Source organism: Typopeltis vanoorti, chromosome 6 (assembly GCF_054136105.1).
Source record: "Typopeltis vanoorti isolate ZY-2024b chromosome 6, IOZ_Tvanoo_1.0, whole genome shotgun sequence".
NCBI lineage: Eukaryota > Metazoa > Arthropoda > Arachnida > Uropygi > Thelyphonidae > Typopeltis > Typopeltis vanoorti.
In genome coordinates, this window is record NC_143554.1 from 144,433,469 (window position 1) to 144,454,482 (window position 21,014).

Below are 21,014 nucleotides of genomic sequence, written 5' to 3' on the forward strand. Positions count from 1 at the left end.
ATTACAATAAAGTGACTGCTTCCTTGGACAGAGGAGAAGGATACACAGTAATATACTTAGATTTTGCAAAAGCTTTTGATAGAGTACCTCATGATAATTTGACAGTGAAACTAGAGCAGATCGGGTTGGATATTTGATTAGTGCATTGGATTGGAGACTGGCTATCTGATAGGTTTCAACAAGTTGTGTATGGGGGTGCGATATCCATTAAAAGGAAAGTCACTAGTGGAGTGTATCAGGGAGTCTGTTTTAGGGCCATTACTGTTTAACTTGTATATTAATGATATTGGCGATGATTTGGATGGAGATATGCAGTTGTTTGCAAATGATGCAAAGTTGGGACGAACCATGAAGAGTAGAGAAGATCCTTTCTTTTAGGCTTACATGGTGATCCGAATGCATTTTTGAAAATTATGGAGACAACTACCGTGTTTGAATAAAAACTTTAGTTTAATATAACTAAAATCTACATTCGACGTTTCGACCTTTCTGTCAAGGTCATCTTCTGGAGCATACAACTATACACAGGAAACAAGCTATACTACAATGAAACTGGTTTGTTAAAGACACTGACCAACAAACAAGGTAGACAAGGAGCGACCAACCACCGACAAGCAAGAACCATGTGACTAACCTATCAAGCCACTCCCTGAACTGAACAACGGCGAACTTATGCTACTAAATAAAGGACTGAACTACGCAATAGCACCGAAAAAGGTAAACAAATTGGATTTTATCTACCACATTGAAGAGGCATCAGATCCCTACCTAACAATATAGCAGATAAAATACGACTAGAAACCAGTAATGTCCTGAATACTAAGAAAACCATACAGAACAACCTGACAAAAACAGAATTAGCAGCAATTAAATCATTAAAAGCCAAACAAAACATAATAATAACGAAAGCAGATAAAGGCAATGCCACTGTTATCCTTGACAGGTCAACATACGTACTTCAAATGAATCAACTAGTAGCCGATAACAACACATATAAATTGGTAAATTATAACCCAACAAAAAGGATAAAAGATAAAACAGAAAAACTACTCAAGTCCATCACTTCTTGGCCATCAGACACGGTTAAAAAACTCAAACCCCACTACGCCCGCTCCCCCAGATTATATGGAGTTCCGAAAATACACAAACAAAATGTGCCCCCTTCCACCAATCGTGGAAGGAATAGACAGTCCCAATTACCACCTAGCCAAGAAATTAGCGGCAACACTCAAGGAGTTGGTAGGTCATTCCTTCTCCTACATAAAAAACACACAACACTTTATAAACAAAATTAAAAACATAACACTCGACAAAGACGACTTGTTAGTCAGTTTCGACGTTTCTGCCCTTTTCACTAATGTCCCTATCAGTGACACAATTCTCCTACTACAGAACAAATTTCTGCCCGATATTACGGCCCTCTTTTCCCATACTAAAGTCCGGGTACTTCGTGTGGCAAAACAAATTCTACCTACAAAAAGAAGGTACAGCCATGGGCTCACCACTATTCCCCCCCCCCAATCGCTAACTTCTACATGGAAACCTTTGAGCAAAGGGCTCGATTCCAGCACGCTAAGACCGACAGTCTGGCTTAGATATGTTGATGACGTGTTCGCGATCTGGCCGCACGGGCGACAAACGCTAAACACATTCCTCAGCCACCTGAACAAACAACACGAACGCATACAATTTACCATCGAAATCGAAAACCAAAATTCGCTCCCATTTCTAGACACAATAGTCACACGTCTTCCTTCAGGCAGTCTATCCTTCACGGTCTACCGAAAACCGACACACACTGGCCAATACATACATGCTAATTCATACCACCACCCATCACAAAAATATGGAGTCGTTAACACCCTTAAAAACAGAGCCACAACTATTTGCAACTAAAAATCATTAGTGACACATTCATAAATAATGGATATAACAAAAATACTGTTAATAAAATACTCTATAAAACTACAACAAAAACGAATCTAGATTACAGTAAAACCATAGCCATCCCATAGATTAAAGGATTATCAGAAAAAATCAACAGAATCCTACAACATTATAACCTCAATGCCACCTTTAAACCACCCACTAAACTTAAAACCATATTCAGCTCCTCTAAGGATCCTCTCCTCCCATTAGCACATCCTGGAGTCTATTGCATCCGCTGCACCTGTAACTTACCATACATTGGTGAAACAGGACGGACAATCCCTATATGCAAGAAAGAACACATTAGACACATTAAATATAACCATTATGGTGAAGCAGGCCTCTCAGACCATGCACTCAACACCTTACACCAAATCAACTGGAAAAGCACCTGCTCCTTACACTGCACAAAAACCTGGTATGAAAGGAAATTTAAGGAATCATGCGAAATCCTGATAAATCACCCAAATATCAACAACAAAGATGGCATGAAAATTCCAAGGATCTGGATGGCACACATTCAGCCTACCTAATATGAAAGATCCTGGCTGGAATGATGTTAATATATGTATATAGTAGACAACACTAATAATGGAACTCTAGCGTTGATGTATTATTTTTTATTTTATTTTTATTTTATTTTTTTATTATTTTTTTTCTCACCAGAGGTCAGGCCAACAATTGTTGTAGCGGTTGGTCAGTGTCTTTAACAAACCAGTTTCATTGTAGTATAGCTTGTTTCCTGTGTATAGTTGTATGCTCCAGAAGATGACCTTGACAGAAAGGTCGAAACGTCGAATGTAGATTTTAGTTATATTAAACTAAAGTTTTTATTCAAACACGGTAGTTGTCTCCATTTTCAAAAATGCAGTAGAGAAGATGTTGTGGCCTTACAAGAAGACTTGAATAAATTGAGCGATTGGGCACGAGAATGAGGATGTGAGTTTAATGTTGCAAAATGTAAGGTTTTAAAATTTGAAAAACAAAGATGGGATGCAGAATTTATGCTTGGTGAGAATATATTGTTGGTGGTAGAGGAAATAAGAGATCTGGGGGTGATAGTGGATAAGGATCTAAAATTTAGGGGACACATCGCCAAAATTGTGAAGACAACACAAAGGCTTCTGGGAATGATGCAGAGGACTGTGACTTGTAGAAGTTCGGAGATTCTTGGTCTGTTGTATAAGGCTTTGATTAGGCCACACATGGACTATTGTGCCCAGATTTGGTCACCAGGTTTTCAGAAGGATGAAAAGATGTTGGAAAGGGTCCAAAGGCAACTGACAAAGGTAGTTTCTGACCTCTGGAATGTTGAGTATGAGGAAAGATTGAGAAGATGTAATTTGCAGAGTCTGGTAGAGAGGAGGAAGAGGGGAGATATGATAGAGACCTACAAGTTGATAAGGAGTTGTTATAAGATCATTGGTGGAGAAGTTCTACAGAGAATAGTGGGAGATCAGTGTGAAACTGTATAAAGAAGGTGTGTGTAGTTGAGTGAGAGGCAGGTTTTTTTCGTGCAGAGTTGTGAATGATTGGAATGCCTTGCCTGAGAGTGTGGTGTCTGCAAGGCGTTTGAGTGTGTTTAAGGCTCGGTATGATAAGATGTGTGTGTGATAAAAGGACCTCCCAGATGAGTCTTTGACTCCATGAGGTCTTGATGTAATAATAATAATTCTACTCTATAGTGTGGTTCGAAGTTGAAAAGTGATGTGCTAACCCGGAGGTGATCATTCTGTTGTGATTTACATTGCCAACATATTCTTTCTGTCTTATTTCCAGGCTTCTCGAAGTTTGTCCAATGTAGGAAAGACCACACGTGCATGGAATATTATACACACCTGGATATTTATAAAATGGAACACTATCTTTAGGAGATCTTAGAACCTGTGTGATGCTAGTAGTTGGTTTAAATACAACCCTGATGTTATGGGCCTTTAACAATCTCGCAATTTTGGTGGAAATTGAACCCATAAAGGGGATGACTGCTATTGAAATTTGCTGGGAGACTGTTCTTTCTTGTTGGTTATCTTTGTGTAGAAATTTATTGATGATGTTTCGAGGATAACCATTTTACGATAGTGTTATAGCAATTTGAGACAGTTTTGTTTGAACTTCATCATCGGAGATAAAGTTTCTAGCTGAATTTCTCAACATGTGGATGATGCTCTGTTTATGTGACCTATGATGGTTTGAAGAGTAATGTAGATATCGTCCAGTGTCCATAGGTTTTTTGTAAATTGACAGTTTGATATTGTTACCTTGTCTTTTAACTAGTATGTCCAAGAAGTGTAGCTGTTTGTTGTTTTCTACTTCTAGAGTAAATTTGATTTTATTGTGGAGTGTGTTGATTCTATTAACAAACATATGTAGGTTTTCCATGTTGTCTTGCCATATGATGAAGATATCATATGGAGTGACATGCATTGCCCTAGTGGCACTTTTTTAGAACTAACATTGGTTGTGCAAAATAAAATTCCATTGCCACACATCATCATGTTAAATATTAAATCATTTTCCACTGAGTAGTTACCCATTTACAGCATTTCAAAATGGGAATTTTTATTATAATCACACTGTATAATAGAAATACTTGCAGAGGAAGACTTTTTGGATTCTTGGCGTAAGTCAGTTGTCATTACTATCCCAAAACAAGGAATGGATCCAGAAGAAGCAAATAATTATCGACCTATTGCTCTGAGTAGCTGTCTTTGTAAGAAATTAGAGAAAATTGTTAATTCCAGGCTTCTCTGATGTTTAGAAAGCAACGATATTCTCTCCAATACATAACGTAGCTTCCATAGATATCATTCAACTTTAGACCATTTGGTTCATTTAGAAGCTTGTATAAGCGATGCTTTTCTGAAGCATCGCTTATACAAGTATAAAACCACATCTGCTTTTCTGAAGCAAGCAGATGTGGTTTTAGTTTTCTTTGACATGGAAAAAGCTTATGACACAGCCTGGAGATAAGGCATATTAAAAGACCTCTAACCTAGGGCTCAGAGGACACCTTCCTGTATTTATTAAAAACTTTCTGTTGGGACAAACTTCCCAAGTGAGAGTGGGAAGTACACTATCTCAGCAATATCAGTAATCAGAAGATAGATGTTTTCCAAGGCTCTGTCTTAAGTGTGACATTTTTTGCTATCAAAGTAACTCAGTCACCAAATGGTAAGTTAACTGGTTTCATATGGATGTGGAGTTTTTTTTCTCCCTGAAACTCTGTTTTTTTTTTTCCCTCAAAAAACAAGCAAGCCAGCCCCATGAATAATCTACAAGCATAAATACTTGCCCTTAGGGGGATGTAGCAGAGGAGTGGCAAATCAGCTGCATTAATTTGCCTAGAAACCCCTAATTAGGGGGATTAAATCTGCCTTGGGCAGATGAGAATTGATCATAACCAAGTAGAAGTGGCAATTATTTGATAAAATTTAAGTTTGATTTCTTGTTTTTCTTTTCTTCAGTGTCCTTTTAATTGTTCCACATATTTTTGAAATAACTTTTCATCTGTTTTTTTTTATTATTATTATTATTTGACACCTCCAGGGAGTCCAAGACTCATTGAAGGAGGGCACCTTCTCTACAACTCTCCATCTCCACTGCTCAACCCATCATTTACAACAACACCATCTACTGTCCATCGGCACTAGTATTTTCACAGACAATCACAAACATCCATGCCATGTCTAAGGCTGGAACAGGCAGCCATGCTAGGCCTAAATCCTTGATATGCATGATGATGATGATGAGAAACTACCTTAGTCAGTTGCCTCTGGACCCTTTCCAACATCTCTTTGTTCTTCTGAAAACCATGTAACGAAATCTGGGCACAATAGTCCATGTGTAGCCTAATCAAAAAGTTATACAGTGGAACAATAATCTCCCTACTTCTACAAGTCATTGTCCTCTGCATTATTCCCAGAAGCCTTTGTGTTGTCTTCAGAGTTTTGGCAATGTGTCTCCTAAATTTCAGATCCTTATCCACTATCACCCCTAGATCTCTTATTTCCTCTACCTCCAACAATATATTCTCACCAAGCATAAATTCTGCATCCCATCTTTGTTTTTCAAATTTTAAAACCTTACATTTTGCAACATCATATCCTCATTCACGTGCCCAATCGCTTGACAATTTATTCAAGTCTTCTTGTAAGGCCACAACATTTTCTCTACTCTTCATGTTTCGTCCCAACTTTGCATCATTTTCAAACAACTGAATATCTCCATCCAAATCTTCACCAATATCATTAATATATAAGTTAAACAGTAATGGCTCTAAAACAGACCCCTGAAGAACACCACTAGTGACTTTCCTTTTCCTGGATATCGCTTCCCCTATATACAACTTGTTGATGTCTATCAGATAACCAATGCACTAATCTAATATCAAACCCCATCTGCTCTAGTTTAACTATCAACTTATCATGCAGTACTCTATCAAAAGCTTTTGCAAAATCTAAGTATATTACTGTGTATCCTTCTCCTCTGTCCAAGGAAGCAGTCACCTTATTGTAATAAGTAAGTAGATTACTAAAACATGACCTACCTTTAGCAAATCCATGCTGTCCATCAAAGATAATACCATTGTTGTCAACCCAATTCTGGATCCTAGTTTTCACAAGCTTCTCCAACAACTTAACCACAACACTTGACAGAGAGAGAGAGAGAGTCTCTCTCTCTCTCTCTCTCTCTCTCTCTCTCTCTCTCTCTCCTCCCTTAATCTTGCATATATATATATATGTATGTAATTTATAATTCACAATTTATGTGGTGAGAGTGATCATGAAGAGATCACCTAGGTTGTGGCTAGCTATCTGAAGACTTCTATGAGGAATGGATATATATGGAAGTGCAAGGATTGTTATTATGACAAGCTGTTTGGGATAATGATAAATGCTAATTCTCGTGGAAAGGCTTAGACGTTGGTTATGCATTTTCACTATGTTATTTCAGGAAATTACAACGTACTAGAATATACATTAAAATAAATTTTTAATATATTTCTATATTTCGGCAACGTCACGCTGCCATTTTCAAGAACTTGGGTACAAAATATGTGCACGCAGGCACAGCAAAACAATAAATGAGCAAGAAGTATGAAGCTATTATTTCTCCTAAAGTCCTGATGGTGCCCTCTAGCGGGCAATGTTGGTATTCTTGGGCGATTGGGCTGCAGGTCTTCTGATGTAGGTTTCCCAAATTTGAGGACGTCTCATGCAGCCGAATTTATTGAGGTTTGGCTCGTTTCTTAAGGCTGAAGCTGATTCTATGAACAGCCTTTCATATCTGTATTTGCTACGGTGTATTATCCTGGCTTTTTTCCACCGTATTCTATGGCAGGTATCCAGAGCATGGTCAGCAAGACCAGAGTGGCTGTATTGGTGAAACCGGATGTAGTCCTTGTGTTCTGAAATTCTGATATTTGCTGTCCTGCCTGTTTGGCCGAAGTAGGACAGCTTACAGCTGCAAGGGACCTGGTACACGCCAGGTAGGTCTAGGGGGATGAGGTTGGTCTTTTGTTGAGCAGATAAGGGATGCCAATTTTTTATAAGGTTTGTAACAAGAAGTTAAGTTATGCTTTTTTAAGATTTTTGTGATTTTTTCTGAGGTGCCTCGGATATAGGGTATGGTGATGGATTTAGAGTAATCCTTGTTGTGAGGGGGAAGGGGGGGTTGTGGTTTACAGGTTTTAATATCTTTTGGATTTTTTGGGGGGGTAGCCATTGGCTGAGAACGTGTTGAGGATGTGGTTTAGTTCTGTGGTTAGGGCATTGTCATTCGAGCAGATAAGTTTAGCCCTGTTGTGTAATGTCTTAATGACTCCATATTGTTGTGAGGTGGGGGGGGGGGATTGCTGGTGAATGTATCTGCCTGTATGGGTGGGTTTTCTATATACTGAGATAAGGTTCCATCAGGCTGGCGGGTGACTAGTGTGTCTAAGAACGGATTGATGATGTATTCGCTATTTGGCCATGTGGCCAAATAGCGAATACATCATCTACATAGCGAAGCCAAATGGTTGGTTTTTGTGGAGCAGAGTTCAAGGCTTGCTCTTCAAAAGTCTCCATATAAAAGGTTGGCCAAGGTTGGGGAGAGTGGAGAACCCATGGCTGTCCCCTCTATTTGTTTGTAGAATTTTCCTTGCCAAACAAAATAGCCTGAGTTCATTGTGAACTGAAATAGGGCTGTGATATTGGGAGGAAATTTAGCTTGGATTAGCTCTAAGGATTCTTTGAGTGGGACATTCGTAAATAAGGAGGAGACATCAAAACTGACCATTATGTCAGTGTGTTTGAGTGTAAGGTTTTCTATGCTGGCTTTGAAGTGGGCTGAGTTTTTTTATGTATGAAGGTGTGTTGCCAGTATAGTGTAGGAGAGCTTTGGCCAAATGTTTCGCTAGTTTGTATGTGGGGGAATCAATGCCATCCACTATGGGACGTAATGGCACATTTTCCTTGTGAATTTTTTGGAGTCCATAAATACGGGGGGGTATGGAGTTATATGGTTTTAGTTTGTTGGTGATTTCCACTGGCCAAGAAGTGACCTTCTTAAGGAGCCTGTGGAGTTTTCTAATTTGTGAGTTGGTGGGATTGTATTCGATGTCCGAGGCACCTCAGAAAAAATCACAAAAATCTTAAAAAAACATAACTTAACTTCTTGTTACAAACCTTATAAAAAATTGGCATCCCTTATCCGCTCAACAAAAGACCAACCTTCCCCCCCCCCCCCCCTTAGACCTACCTGGTGTGTACCAGGTCCCTTGCAGCTGTAAGCTGTCCTACTTCGGCCAAACAGGCAGAACAGCAAATATCAGAATTTCAGAACACAAGGACTACATCCGGTTTCACCAATACAGCCACTCTGGTCTTGCTGACCATGCTCTGGATACCTGCCATAGAATACGGTGGAAAAAAGCCAGGATAATACACCGTAGCAAATACAGATATGAAAGGCTGTTCATAGAATCAGCTTCAGTCTTAAGAAACGAGCCAAACCTCAATAAATTCGGCTGCATGAGACTTCCTCAAATTTGGGAAACCTACATCAGAAGACCTTCAGCCCAGTCGCCCAAGAATACCAACATTGCCCGCTAGAGGGCACCATCAGGACTTTAGGAGAAATAATAGCTTCATACTTCTTGCTCATTTATTGTTTTGCTGTGCCTGCGTGCACATATCTTGTACCCAAGTTCTTGAAAATGGCAGCATGACGTTGCCGAAATATAGAAATATATTAAAAATTTATTTTAATGTATATCCTAGTACGTTGTAATTTCCTGAAATAACATAGTGAAAATGCATAACCAACGTCTAAGCCTTTCCACGAGAATTACGATAATCCACGGAGATGTTACCGCACGTAAAGCACGCCATTACGGTAAATTGAAGTTGAAGCTACCAAGACAACTGAATCGTCTCACCTTCCTGAAGCGCTGCCGGGATAACCAGGTAATCCCTAACTGTGTGAAATTCAAGCACCGTTTCTCTTCGCAGAAGGCACTTCGTATCTATAACTGTGCCAGCCAAGCCTTACTCAGAGAACAAATTGCCGCCACTCGCCATTTCCTGTGTGAAGCTAACTCAGCTATACAGGCACTCGAAGATGACCTTTCAAGCACCTTAAGCCACGAAATTTGGTCGATTTTACACGACATCCCGTGAACTGCAGCGGAGAAAGAGTTTAGATTAGTCCGAGATCGACACATCAAAAAATTCGAAAATTTAAAAAAATCGCGATCTCGAAACCACAACTTCCTACCAATACGGTAGTGAATCTGTCGTCACTAAGTGTGAAACCTGAAGCACTCGACGCCCTCGCACGTGGCCACAACTTCGCCATTGCGCCCAAAAGAATACCTGCTGAGGATATCATGATACAGATTGAACGCAGGATCCGACACCTCCCAAGCCACGTCGCCAACGATATTAGACTGGATGTAGCTTGTGTTCTGACCAAAGCCAAACTACCTAAAACCAACATGCCCAGTAAAGAAATTAAATCTCTATTAGAATTAAAGAAAAACAAGAAAATAATAATCACCAAAGCTGACAAAGGGAATGCCACAGTATTGCTGAACCAAAAAGATTACACAGGTAAGCTGAAATCTCTATTGTTAGATCGTGCCACTTACCTCCCTATCGAATACAATCCCACCAACTCACAAATTAGAAAACTCCACAGGCTCCTTAAGAAGGTCACTTCTTGGCCAGTGGAAATCACCAACAAACTAAAACCATATAACTCCATACCCCCCCCCCCCCGTATTTATGGACTCCCAAAAATTCACAAGGAAAATGTGCCATTACGTTCCATAGTGGATGGCATTGATTCCCCTACATACAAACTAGCAAAACATTTGGCCAAAGCTCTCTCACACTATACTGGCAACACACCTTCATACATAAAAAAACTCAGGCCACTTCAAAGCCAGCATAGAAAACCTTACACTCAAACACACTGACATAATGGTCAGTTTTGATGTCTCCTCCTTATTTACGAATGTCCCACTCAAAGAATCCTTAGAGATAATCCAAGCTAAATTTCCTCCCAATATCACAGCACTATTTCAGTTCACAATGAACTCAGGCTATTTTGTTTGGCAAGGAAAATTCTACAAACAAATAGAGGGGACAGCCATGGGTTCTCCACTCTCCCCACCCTTTTATATGGAGACTTTTGAAGAGCAAGCCTTGAACTCTGCCCCACAAAAACCAACCATTTGGCTTCGCTATGTAGATGATGTATTCGCTATTTGGCGACATGGCTCCGATGCACTCCTCTCCTTCTTAACACACTTAAACAACCAACACCCCAGAATCAAATTCACCCTGGAAGAAGAAAAAAACAACTGCATTCTGTTCTTAGACACACTAGTCACCCGCCAGCCTGATGGAACCTTGGTTTTCTCAGTATATAGAAAACCCACCCATACAGGCAGATACATTCACCAGCAATTCCACCACCCCTCACAACAATATGGAGTCATTAAGACACTACACAACAGGGCTAAACTTATCTGCTCGAATGACAATGCCCTAACCACAGAACTAAACCACATCCTCAACACGTTCTCAGCCAATGGCTACCCCCCCCAAAAAAATCCAAAAGATATTAAAACCTGTAAACCACAACCCCCCCTTCCCCCTCACAACAAGGATTACTCTAAATCCATCACCATACCCTGTATCCGAGGCACCTCAGAAAAAATCACAAAAATCTTAAAAAAGCATAACATAACTTCTTGTTACAAACCTTATAAAAAATTGGCATCCCTTATCCGCTCAACAAAAGACCAACCTCCCCCCCTAGACCTACCTGGTGTGTACCAGGTCCCTTGCAGCTGTAAGCTGTCCTACTTCGGCCAAACAGGCAGGACAGCAAATATCAGAATTTCAGAACACAAGGACTACATCCGGTTTCACCAATACAGCCACTCTGGTCTTGCTGACCATGCTCTGGATACCTGCCATAGAATACGGTGGAAAAAAGCCAGGATAATACACCGTAGCAAATACAGATATGAAAGGCTGTTCATAGAATCAGCTTCAGCCTTAAGAAACGAGCCAAACCTCAATAAATTCGGCTGCATGAGACTTCCTCAAATTTGGGAAACCTACATCAGAAGACCTGCAGCCCAATCGCCCAAGAATACCAACATTGCCCGCTAGAGGGCACCATCAGGACTTGAGGAGAAATAATAGCTTCATACTTCTTGCTCATTTATTGTTTTGCTGTGCCTGCATGCACATATCTTGTACCCAAGTTCTTGAAAATGGCAGCGTGACGTTGCCGAAATATAGAAATATATTAAAAATTTATTTTAATGTATATCCTAGTACGTTGTAATTTCCTGAAATAACATAGTGAAAATGATAAATGCTGTTTGGGAACTGACAAAATGAAGGTCATAAGACTGAAAAAAGTAGGTGTAAAATGGATGAACTTTGGGATTAAGCATGAAATCTGGAAGAAGAAGAAGATGGCACTTTGATGTTGAAAGTTTATTTTTCACTTGGTTAGAATATAATAAATTTAGTTTAATACTTAATCCACACTTGGATGAAGTATTAAACTAAATTTATTATAAAGATGGCACTTTGCAGGCAACACAAGATGAATAATGTTAATGATCAGTTGCACAAAGAGTATAAAGAGCAGGCCAGGGCAATGATTTAGTTGGTAAGGCCAAAAAAACAGCAGCATGAGCAGAAATTAGCAAATGAGGCCAAAAATGAGTTTTCTCAATATGTGGCAAGTAGAAAGAAGGTTTTCATGGTGAAGAGGATATACCGTAAAGGGTCCAGAGAAGACAAACTAAGGTCATAACTGGTCATTGGGATGTGAGATATGAGGACAGATTGAGGGAATACAGTTTGAAAAGCCATGTGAATAGGAGGAAGAGAGGGAATATGGTTGAGATATTTAAGTTGGTAAAAGGTTGTTACTGGGTTAATGTGGAAAATATTTTTCATAGAATGGAAGATGGAGGTAGAACAAGGGAAAATACCCTGAAGCTGTTTAAGGAGGGTGTGAGTAGGAACATAAGGAGCAGGTTCTTTGCATGGAGAGTAGTTGGCAAATGGAATGTGTTGCCTGACATTGTTTGTAGTGAATGCAGATATACTGAATGAGTTTAAGGCATACTTTGATTGGTTTTGTGTACCAGTGTGTGTCTCCTGGAGTGAGTCTTTTCACTCTGTGGAGGTTTGATATTAATAATAATAACATAATTTACAATTTATATATTTTTAATTTGATATGGGTCACTTAAGGGTCAAAGCTAGATAACTAAGAGTAGCCTTCCACATATCCTTTAAGAATGTGAAGAACTGACTACAGCTTCTGACCTAATGTCCAGTCATCACCCTATTTATATATACCCACTAACATGCTAGCATGGTGTGCCCGTTAGTGGGTATTTACTATGATTACGGAATGAATGAATGAATGAATGAGAATGGGCTGGCAGTTTGATGAAATACTTTCTTCTAAGTAACACTTTGTTATTTCATTATTTCTAAAGAAATTAATTCAGAACTGTAGTTTCTCCTTGGTTTAGTGTTCATTGCTTTTACTCAGGGCCATGCTTATGCATAGGCATACGAGGTTGTAGCTGAGCCCCTGAAAACTTAGGGCCAATTTAAGGGCCCCAAACAGTGAGATTTAAAAATGAAAAATTAAAATTATAAATAATTAAAATTGAACATAAAAAAATTATAATTGTTTACTGTAAAATTTCCTATATCACTATAATATATATATATATATATATATATATATAGCTCAAAAAAAGGGTGTCATTGCTTCAAGTCAATATCTAAATAGATCATACGCCCTTTCATATATTTTTTGTGTCCATGACCTGCTTGCAGTAATGCTCATTTTCTATTCTTAAAAGTGTGAAAAATTATTTATGAAACTCTTCTTGCATCAGGATAAAATTTCAAATTTATCACTGTTATTTGTAGAAAATGATGTTGCGAATAATTCAAATTATGATGATGTTATTTATACATTTGTGAAAGAGAAGTCTAGGAAAAAATATTTGTCTTTACTTAACGCTACTTTAACATTTGTGTTAGAGTGAGGGTTACAGATGCAGAAGAGGTTGTTCAGTTAATGAGTGCCCATTTCATTAAAAGCTATCAACGTGGTGAACGCAACATTGAGCTCACTGTTACCTTTTCACTAGATGAAAAAATGCAGATGTGTGAGGCCGATGTATTAGAGCTGTTGCACAAACTGAATAAGAATTCAGCAATAGGGACTGATGAAATATTAGCATGTGAGTTAAAAGAGTGTTCAGCTGAACTGGTCATTCCTTTGACCAGGATGTTTAATATGAGTCTCAGAACAGGGAAGATTCCACAGAAATGGAAGGAATGTATGGTAATTCTATTGCACAAGGATGGTGCAAAGACTGATGTATCCAACTATCGACCAATTAGTATCTCAGGAGTGGTGGTGAAGATTTTGGAAAAATTGGTTAGGGCCCGCATTCAGAAATGGGTTGACAGTGAATATCTACTTTGCAATGAACAACATGGGTTTACTAAGGGAAGATCATGTTTTAGCAACTTGCTCACATTAACAATGTTACCATTGAACTAGATAAGGGGAATGGATACACCATGATACTTTTGGATTTTTCTAAGGCTTTTGAAAGAATACAGCATGGCAGACTGCTGCATAAATTGGAGAAAATGGGTTTGGGTTATATAATATTAGCATGGATAAGAGGATGGCTGACTGACAGATATCAAAAAGTAGTATATGGGGGATCTGAGTCTGCAAGGTTTAAGTGAACGATACCAAGGTATCATGTTCACCCCAAAGGGAAGGTCTTCTGTCCCTTCTATCTTAGAAGCTGGGATCACTTCTTTGAGGAAAGCTCCTCTCAAGCCCCAGCACAGACTGTTTCAACTTTCCCACTATCTCCTACCTTGCTTTTACCACGAGTTGGTGCTTGGTAGGACATATATCTCAGTACTGCCCCGAATGGACAGGGCTATCTGTTCAGCCGTGAGATCATGGCTCCGACTGCCGCCTGACACTACTGCTGCATATTTCCATGCGAGGGTGAAGGATGGTGGGCTTGGGGTTCCATCACTTAGGTGGCCGATCCCATGCCTGTGACTGTCAAGAATTGCACAGTTAGAACTATCTTCTTCCCCTATCTGCAGAGAGGCTTTCTATAGCCCATTAATACAAGAAGACTTCAGGCAGGCTAAAGGCTGGTTCTATTATCAAGGTACTTTAATTGAGTCAGCACCTGCAGAACACAAGAGGTGGGCATCTCTGTTGCACAGTTCTGTAGATGGTGCTTCTTTAAAAGAGTCATATCTGGTGTCTCCCCAGCATGATTGGTTAAGAAATGGCACTAGACTCCTCCCTGGGTTCAAGTATATTGACCTTATCAGGACAAGGATCAATGACCTGCTTATTTGAGCCCACACAGCTCGATGGGGTAGTGACGACTCAAACTGTAGGGCTGGCTGCCACTACAGTGAGACATTGTCTCATATAGTCCAGTGTTACTTCCGCACCCATGGGGTCCACGTGCAGAGGCATAATGCCATGGTCTCCATTCTGAACAACCGCTTTAAGAACAAAGGTTGGGAGACTGCAGTGGAACCACATTATAGGACCTCTGCGGGTTTGGGTAACCCAGATTTAGTGATTAAAAGAGATGGTGACGTTTGTGTAGTTGATGCCCAGGTGGTGGGAACAGGGCACCCACTAGCTATAGTCATAATAATAAAGTCAACTATTATAAAAATAACCAAGATCTAGTTAGTAAGATATGGGAGGAGTATGGGGCAACTCCAAGGTTTACCAGCGCCACCATCTCTTTATATGGTGTATGGAGTGCAGATAGTTACAAGGACTTAAAACAGCTTGGACTTATGTAGAAGGATATTAAAGTTCTTTCCTTGAGGGCCCTACAGGGCACACTGGTGGCATGGCATTACCACCAGAGAATGCCTACAATGATAACTGGGACAAGCATAGGGTAAAAGACTTGTAAAGGCTTAGGCCTATATCAAGTCTGGACGAGATATCTAGACATGATGTAAGGTAACAAGTGGTGTGCTACAAGGATCAATGCTTGGTCTACTGTTATTCAATCTGTACATTAATGATATTGGGAAGGATTTGTCAAGTGACATACAGTTATTTGCTGATGATGCAAAGATAGGTAGGATAATCAGGAATGCTGCTGATATGCAGTCTTTGAAGAATGATTTAAATAGGCTGGAATTGTGGGTATGGGAAAATGTCAGTAAATGTAAAGTCATTCACTTCGGCAAGCCAATGTCATATTACATTGGTGGGATTAGGCTAGAAGAAACTGATGATGCCAGGGATCTTGGAGTGTTAATAGATAGGAAGTTGAAGTTTAGGGGCCATGTGGCAAAGATTGCAAAAACAACTCAAAAGATAATTGCAATGCTGAAACAAATGTTCACATGTAAAGATGAGGATGTTATTTTGCCTCTTTAAAGACCTTGATAAGACCTCTATTGTGTGCAGGTCTGGTCTCCTGGTTTGTTTCCATTGTGATTCTGATATATTGGAGAGAGTACAAAGGAGAGTATTAAAAATGATATCAGGATTGTGGAATACTGATTATGAAGACAGATTGAGAATTTGTAGACGGTAGACACTAGCAAATCAGGAGAAAGAGGGGTGGTGTGATTGAACTTACAAACTTCTGAAAGGGTCATACAGGATTTCAGTTGATGGAATTTTTCAATTTATGGAGGGTGAGGAAAGGACGAGAGGGCATCCTCGCAAGCTGAGAAAGAAGGCCGCGAAGAAGGGTTGTGAGGGCTAGATTTTTCTCTCAGAGGATGGTGCATGATTGGAATAGATTGCCATTGGATGTTGTGAGTGCAAGCAGTGTGAATGAATTCAAGAATATGTATGATAGCTGGTGTGTGTGTGTGTGTGTAGTATGTGGCATCCCTTGATGAGTCTCTGACTACCTGGAGGTCTCTCTTATTAATAATAATAATGATAATAAGTTTTTTAATAAATGTGATTTTTTTTTTTTTTTTTTGTATATATGGATTGTTTTTATTTGTCTTTATTCATTTTGTAAGGGTGGGTCCCCAGGGAGCACTGTAGTGCCTACCTTTCAGGAAAAGTGTAAATATGATCCTGCTCTTACTTTATTTATTTGACTTGTGTTTAGTTTCATAGAAATTTTTCCTAGATGTTAAAACATCTAGGAAAATTTCTTGTTTCATAGATGTTTTAAACAATCCTTCCCACCACATGCATACATTTGTCAGCCTGGCCAGCTGAATGGATAGTGTCTTCACTCTCCATGCTACCCATTCTGAATTTGATTTCTTCTGTGAGCATGGGTGTTTATATTTTTAAATGTTTTAGATGGTAAATGAATTTCATTACCCTGTGTGAGACCACTGCCCTTCTTATTTAGAAGTGTAAAGTGGCTTGAAAAAGTTTCTCCAGTGTCTTCAAATGGTTTCTGGATTATAAAACCTATAGCCCATCCACAATACTAATATATTGCAGGTTTACAACCTTTCCTAGTTGGAATTAATATTAAGAAAATGTTTTTTTATTAATCTCTTCAGTTGCATATCATCATCATATAATTTAGCTAGTTATGGAGCCTTTCCATAATCACCAACATTTCAGTTTCACAGTAAACATTTTAGGACATTCAAGTCCAGTTTAAGTTAAATAATTCTAAGTTATTGTTTTAATTGAAAACTTGATTGCTTAGGTTGTTAATATTTTGTTTTGTTTTAGGAATTAGAAAAGGAAAATCAAAATCTTAAAACTGCTAAGAAGGAGTCTTTGATTAGACTTGATGGTTTAATGTATGACATCTCGTTCTATCTTGGGGTAAGTTCAGCAATGTCACATACTTTATTTGCTATATAAATAGTTGGTAACTTTTTTCCCTAATGTTATGGTTGAAGATTTTGCATGTTATATACATTTTTTTTTAATCTAAACGACTTCTATATACATTTGATTCTTGCTATAGAAAATACCATTATAACAACCTTTCTCACTTGTAACAAACTATCATAACCAAATCCTCATAGGTGATACCGTTTTGAAGGAAATTTTCTATAGCAACTCATCCACTATATAATAAACTCTTCCTGCTTCAAAAGTCTTCTATGCTGTGAGAGTCTATACTCATAATAGTATTATTAATCACTAGTAATGGGATTTTTTTCTGACTTAAAGAAAGACACAGGAGCTTTGGACACAAGCATTGTGAAAGTCAGGAGCAGTGAACATTGTACAATTGTGATGAGTGACAAAGCAGCAGGGTAGTAAGATAGAGGATGATGCAAATGACATTGGAATGGTAAAGAAGTTACTATTAAGGATATCAACACAAATGAGGATATCATAAAAGAACTGGTATGGTTGAGGAATGAACTGAGGTGTGTGTTTGTGTATATAGTAAGATAAGATATTTAAAAGAAACTGGTGGTTCAAGGTGCAAGAAGAAAGGCACCACTGGTATACAAGTCAAGGATCGAATGGAGTGTACTGCTGTATGGGGACAATGTGTGAAATATGCGTAAATGGAGCATGTGTTGAAAGTATGTCTCAGAGAAGCAATAATAGAAAGGGTGACCAAGGCCATACAGAAGAAATTAACTGCACTGGTGGGATCAAATGATTTGTGAGGAAGCATGGGATTTGCTAGTCTTGCTAGAGACAGTGAAGTAGAAGAGCTTGAGAGGGAAAATTGTGAGTGTGTTGCCAAATAATGATAAGACCAAGGATTACAAATGGTATGATAGCAGAATGTGCAGGAAGAGAGGACTTCAGTATGTTGATGTATCGGATAAATTTGAAGGAAGGAGAGAGAGCTGTTTGTTACTGATGATCTGTGATTAGGGTAATTAGAGTGAAAGCAGTGGTGTGAAATTGATTGTTGATGAGAGGTGGAGAGTGTGTTTAGCCAGTCAGGAAAACAGAAACTTAAAGGCAGGACTGTGAGTATAAGCCCTCCAGGATTTTTGTGAAGTAAATGAAAAGGAAAAGATAAAAATGCAGGGATGGCCTCAGTAGAAGTAGCAGAGTAAAAGGACTTGAAAGATCGATGAGGAATCATGGGAAGGAAAGAGGGGCCAGGTGCAAGCTACTCTAATTCAAGGAGTATTAAGAATAAAAATGCAGACTGGCCATCATACCATTAGTCAGTTCACAAATCATTGGTGTCAGTGAGTATGGTTAACAGATGCACTCATTAAAATAGAATATGATGATTATAGCATTTTGCAAAAAGACAGAAAAGATAAAAGAGTAGTAGGGTACTACTGATGATCTGCCTCTCTGTTTGGAATTGAAGAAAGCAATAGTCATAATGACTTTGAGGACATTTAGTGTAAGATTAAGGTGCAGAAGAATTTCAGACATTTAATAGGGTGTTGCTGCATGCCAAAAAATTTAGAGGAAGATGATTCTGACATGTTTAGACATATGAGGCTGTTGAGTTATAGATGGTTAAACGCATCTTAATACTATATTTCTTCCACTGATCAACTACTATTCTTGTTTACCAGAATTTTTTGTAAGCACACGAATATCTGAATTCCTGATATAGTGCAATTATTATCACCTTTCCAAAGCCAGGCAAAGATCTGAAAATTCTAATAAATTCTTGTCAATAGCTCTGACCAGCAACCTGTACAAGATCATAGAGAGTAATAACCTTTTTTTTCCAAGACACAATCTGCTTCCAGAAACATCATTCTCTCATTAGACAAAAAATCCATTAGAGATGAATTTCCTTAAACACAAGCCCTGTGGTATCAGTTTTCATTAACATGGAGAAAGCATACATACTACCCAGCTTAGAGGCTTGGCATGTTGAAAGGCCTGTACAACTTTGGTTTGGAGAGAGAGAGAGAGAGAATCGCTCTCTCTTTTCATGAAAAACTCTCTCTCTGAACTGAATACTTCAAGTTTATATAGGAACCACTCTCTCCCTGTCGTTTCTTCAAAAGGATGAAGTCACACAAGATTATTGTTAAGTTTCATGCTATTTGCAGTCAAAGTAAACCAAATAACAGAACAACTTCCTACTACTTTAAGCAATGCCCTCTGTGTATATGAATTTACCATCATCTGTCATTTCTGTAATTTGAGGGACTTAGACATAGATCACATTTCTCCCTGGGCACTTGAATATGGATTCAGTTTTTATCCACAGAAGACTGTTCATGTGCACTTTTGCTGCAGACATAGTCCCACCCTTCACACAGCTGACTAGGACTCATAATTATCTCATTTGCAACAGAGACAAAATTCTTGCGACACATATTTGATAAAAAAAGAAAGTGGAGATTCTGTCCATTGTACATCAGGTGAGGGATGAGTGGTGAGAGTAGTGACACTTATTCAATCAACCTCCAGCTTGTATTTTGTTTTGTTGGTTGGATTTTTCCCACCATCAAGCAATTAGAAGTGTGCATTCTGGACATTACCTGTTTCTAAGCTTTACAAATAAAGCATATGAACCATCACCACATATTGCAATGACAGTAACTGTCATTGCAATATGCAACAAAATAAAATCTCTTCCGGAACATCTCACATGGACAAGCATTTTTGTCCACATTGGAAAAACTTATATAACATGCCATACTGCCTTATATCCCTTTGGTTTGTATATTAAAAATTCACTACAAGTGCTAGAGATTATGGTAGACAATAGTACACCACAAAATTCTATTGCACCTTGACATATTCCACCATGCAATTTTTTTCTAAGCCACCTAGAGAAATATATCCCCCCCCCCCTGCCTGCAGTTCTTCAAAATGGGCAGAGCAGAATACTCTGATTTTCTACCTGTTTACGTTGATGGTTCAAAATCATGTCTTTGCTGCTGGCAGTTTAGCTATATTTTAGTGTGATCTAATTAGATATTATGCTTCCTGGGAAGATGGCTAGTATGCTGTTTATACCCCTCTCTTGAATCCAAATCCAATATCTCTTACTTCATATCTGTAGGCTCCACTTGAATGTTCACATGTATTGGATGAGATCAAGGGAAACAAGGCTGCAGACAGCTAGGTCAGCTGATTCCCTAAGATACTATCTGATTGTCCTCTACACAGATTACAGGCAGATTATAATACAAAAATTAACATCCCAGCAGCAAATCTGAAAACAAACCCCAACTCAACATCACCAGAGTTAAAGATCGGTACTATCAATGTAAGAAGCCTGAATGGCAAAGAAATGGAGCTAGCTGAGGAATTAGATAAGTACCAGATCGGCATAATAGGAGTGACTGAAACAAAAAAGATCAAAACTGGTGAGATCTTTCTGAGCAATAAATACAAAATGTTATATTCAGGCAATGACAATCAAGGAAAAGAAGGAGTAGCCATAGTATTCAACACAAAATATGAGGCTAATCTTCTCGAATGGCAGTCAGTCTCAAATACAGTAATGTGGGCAAATATGAGAATGGAGAACTGGACAATGAGACTTATTTGTGCCTATGGTCCCACAGAAGGTTCTACTAAGGTAGAAGTGGAGGAATTTTTTGAGGCTTTAGAAAAAGCAACTG

At 38.8% G+C, this 21,014-nt stretch overlaps 1 protein-coding gene across 2 annotated transcripts in view; it reads left to right on the plus strand.

Annotated features, from left to right (window-relative positions):
• Window positions 1-21,014, plus strand: part of LOC150106015 (uncharacterized) — a 387,593-nt gene that overhangs the window by 329,271 nt on the left and 37,308 nt on the right. For both annotated transcript variants that reach the window (XM_090393743.1, XM_090393744.1), the window contains exon 18: window positions 17,215-17,310. In XM_090393743.1, coding sequence (XP_090249869.1) covers window positions 17,215-17,310 — 96 coding nt within the window. The remainder of the gene's footprint in view (window positions 1-17,214; window positions 17,311-21,014) is intronic.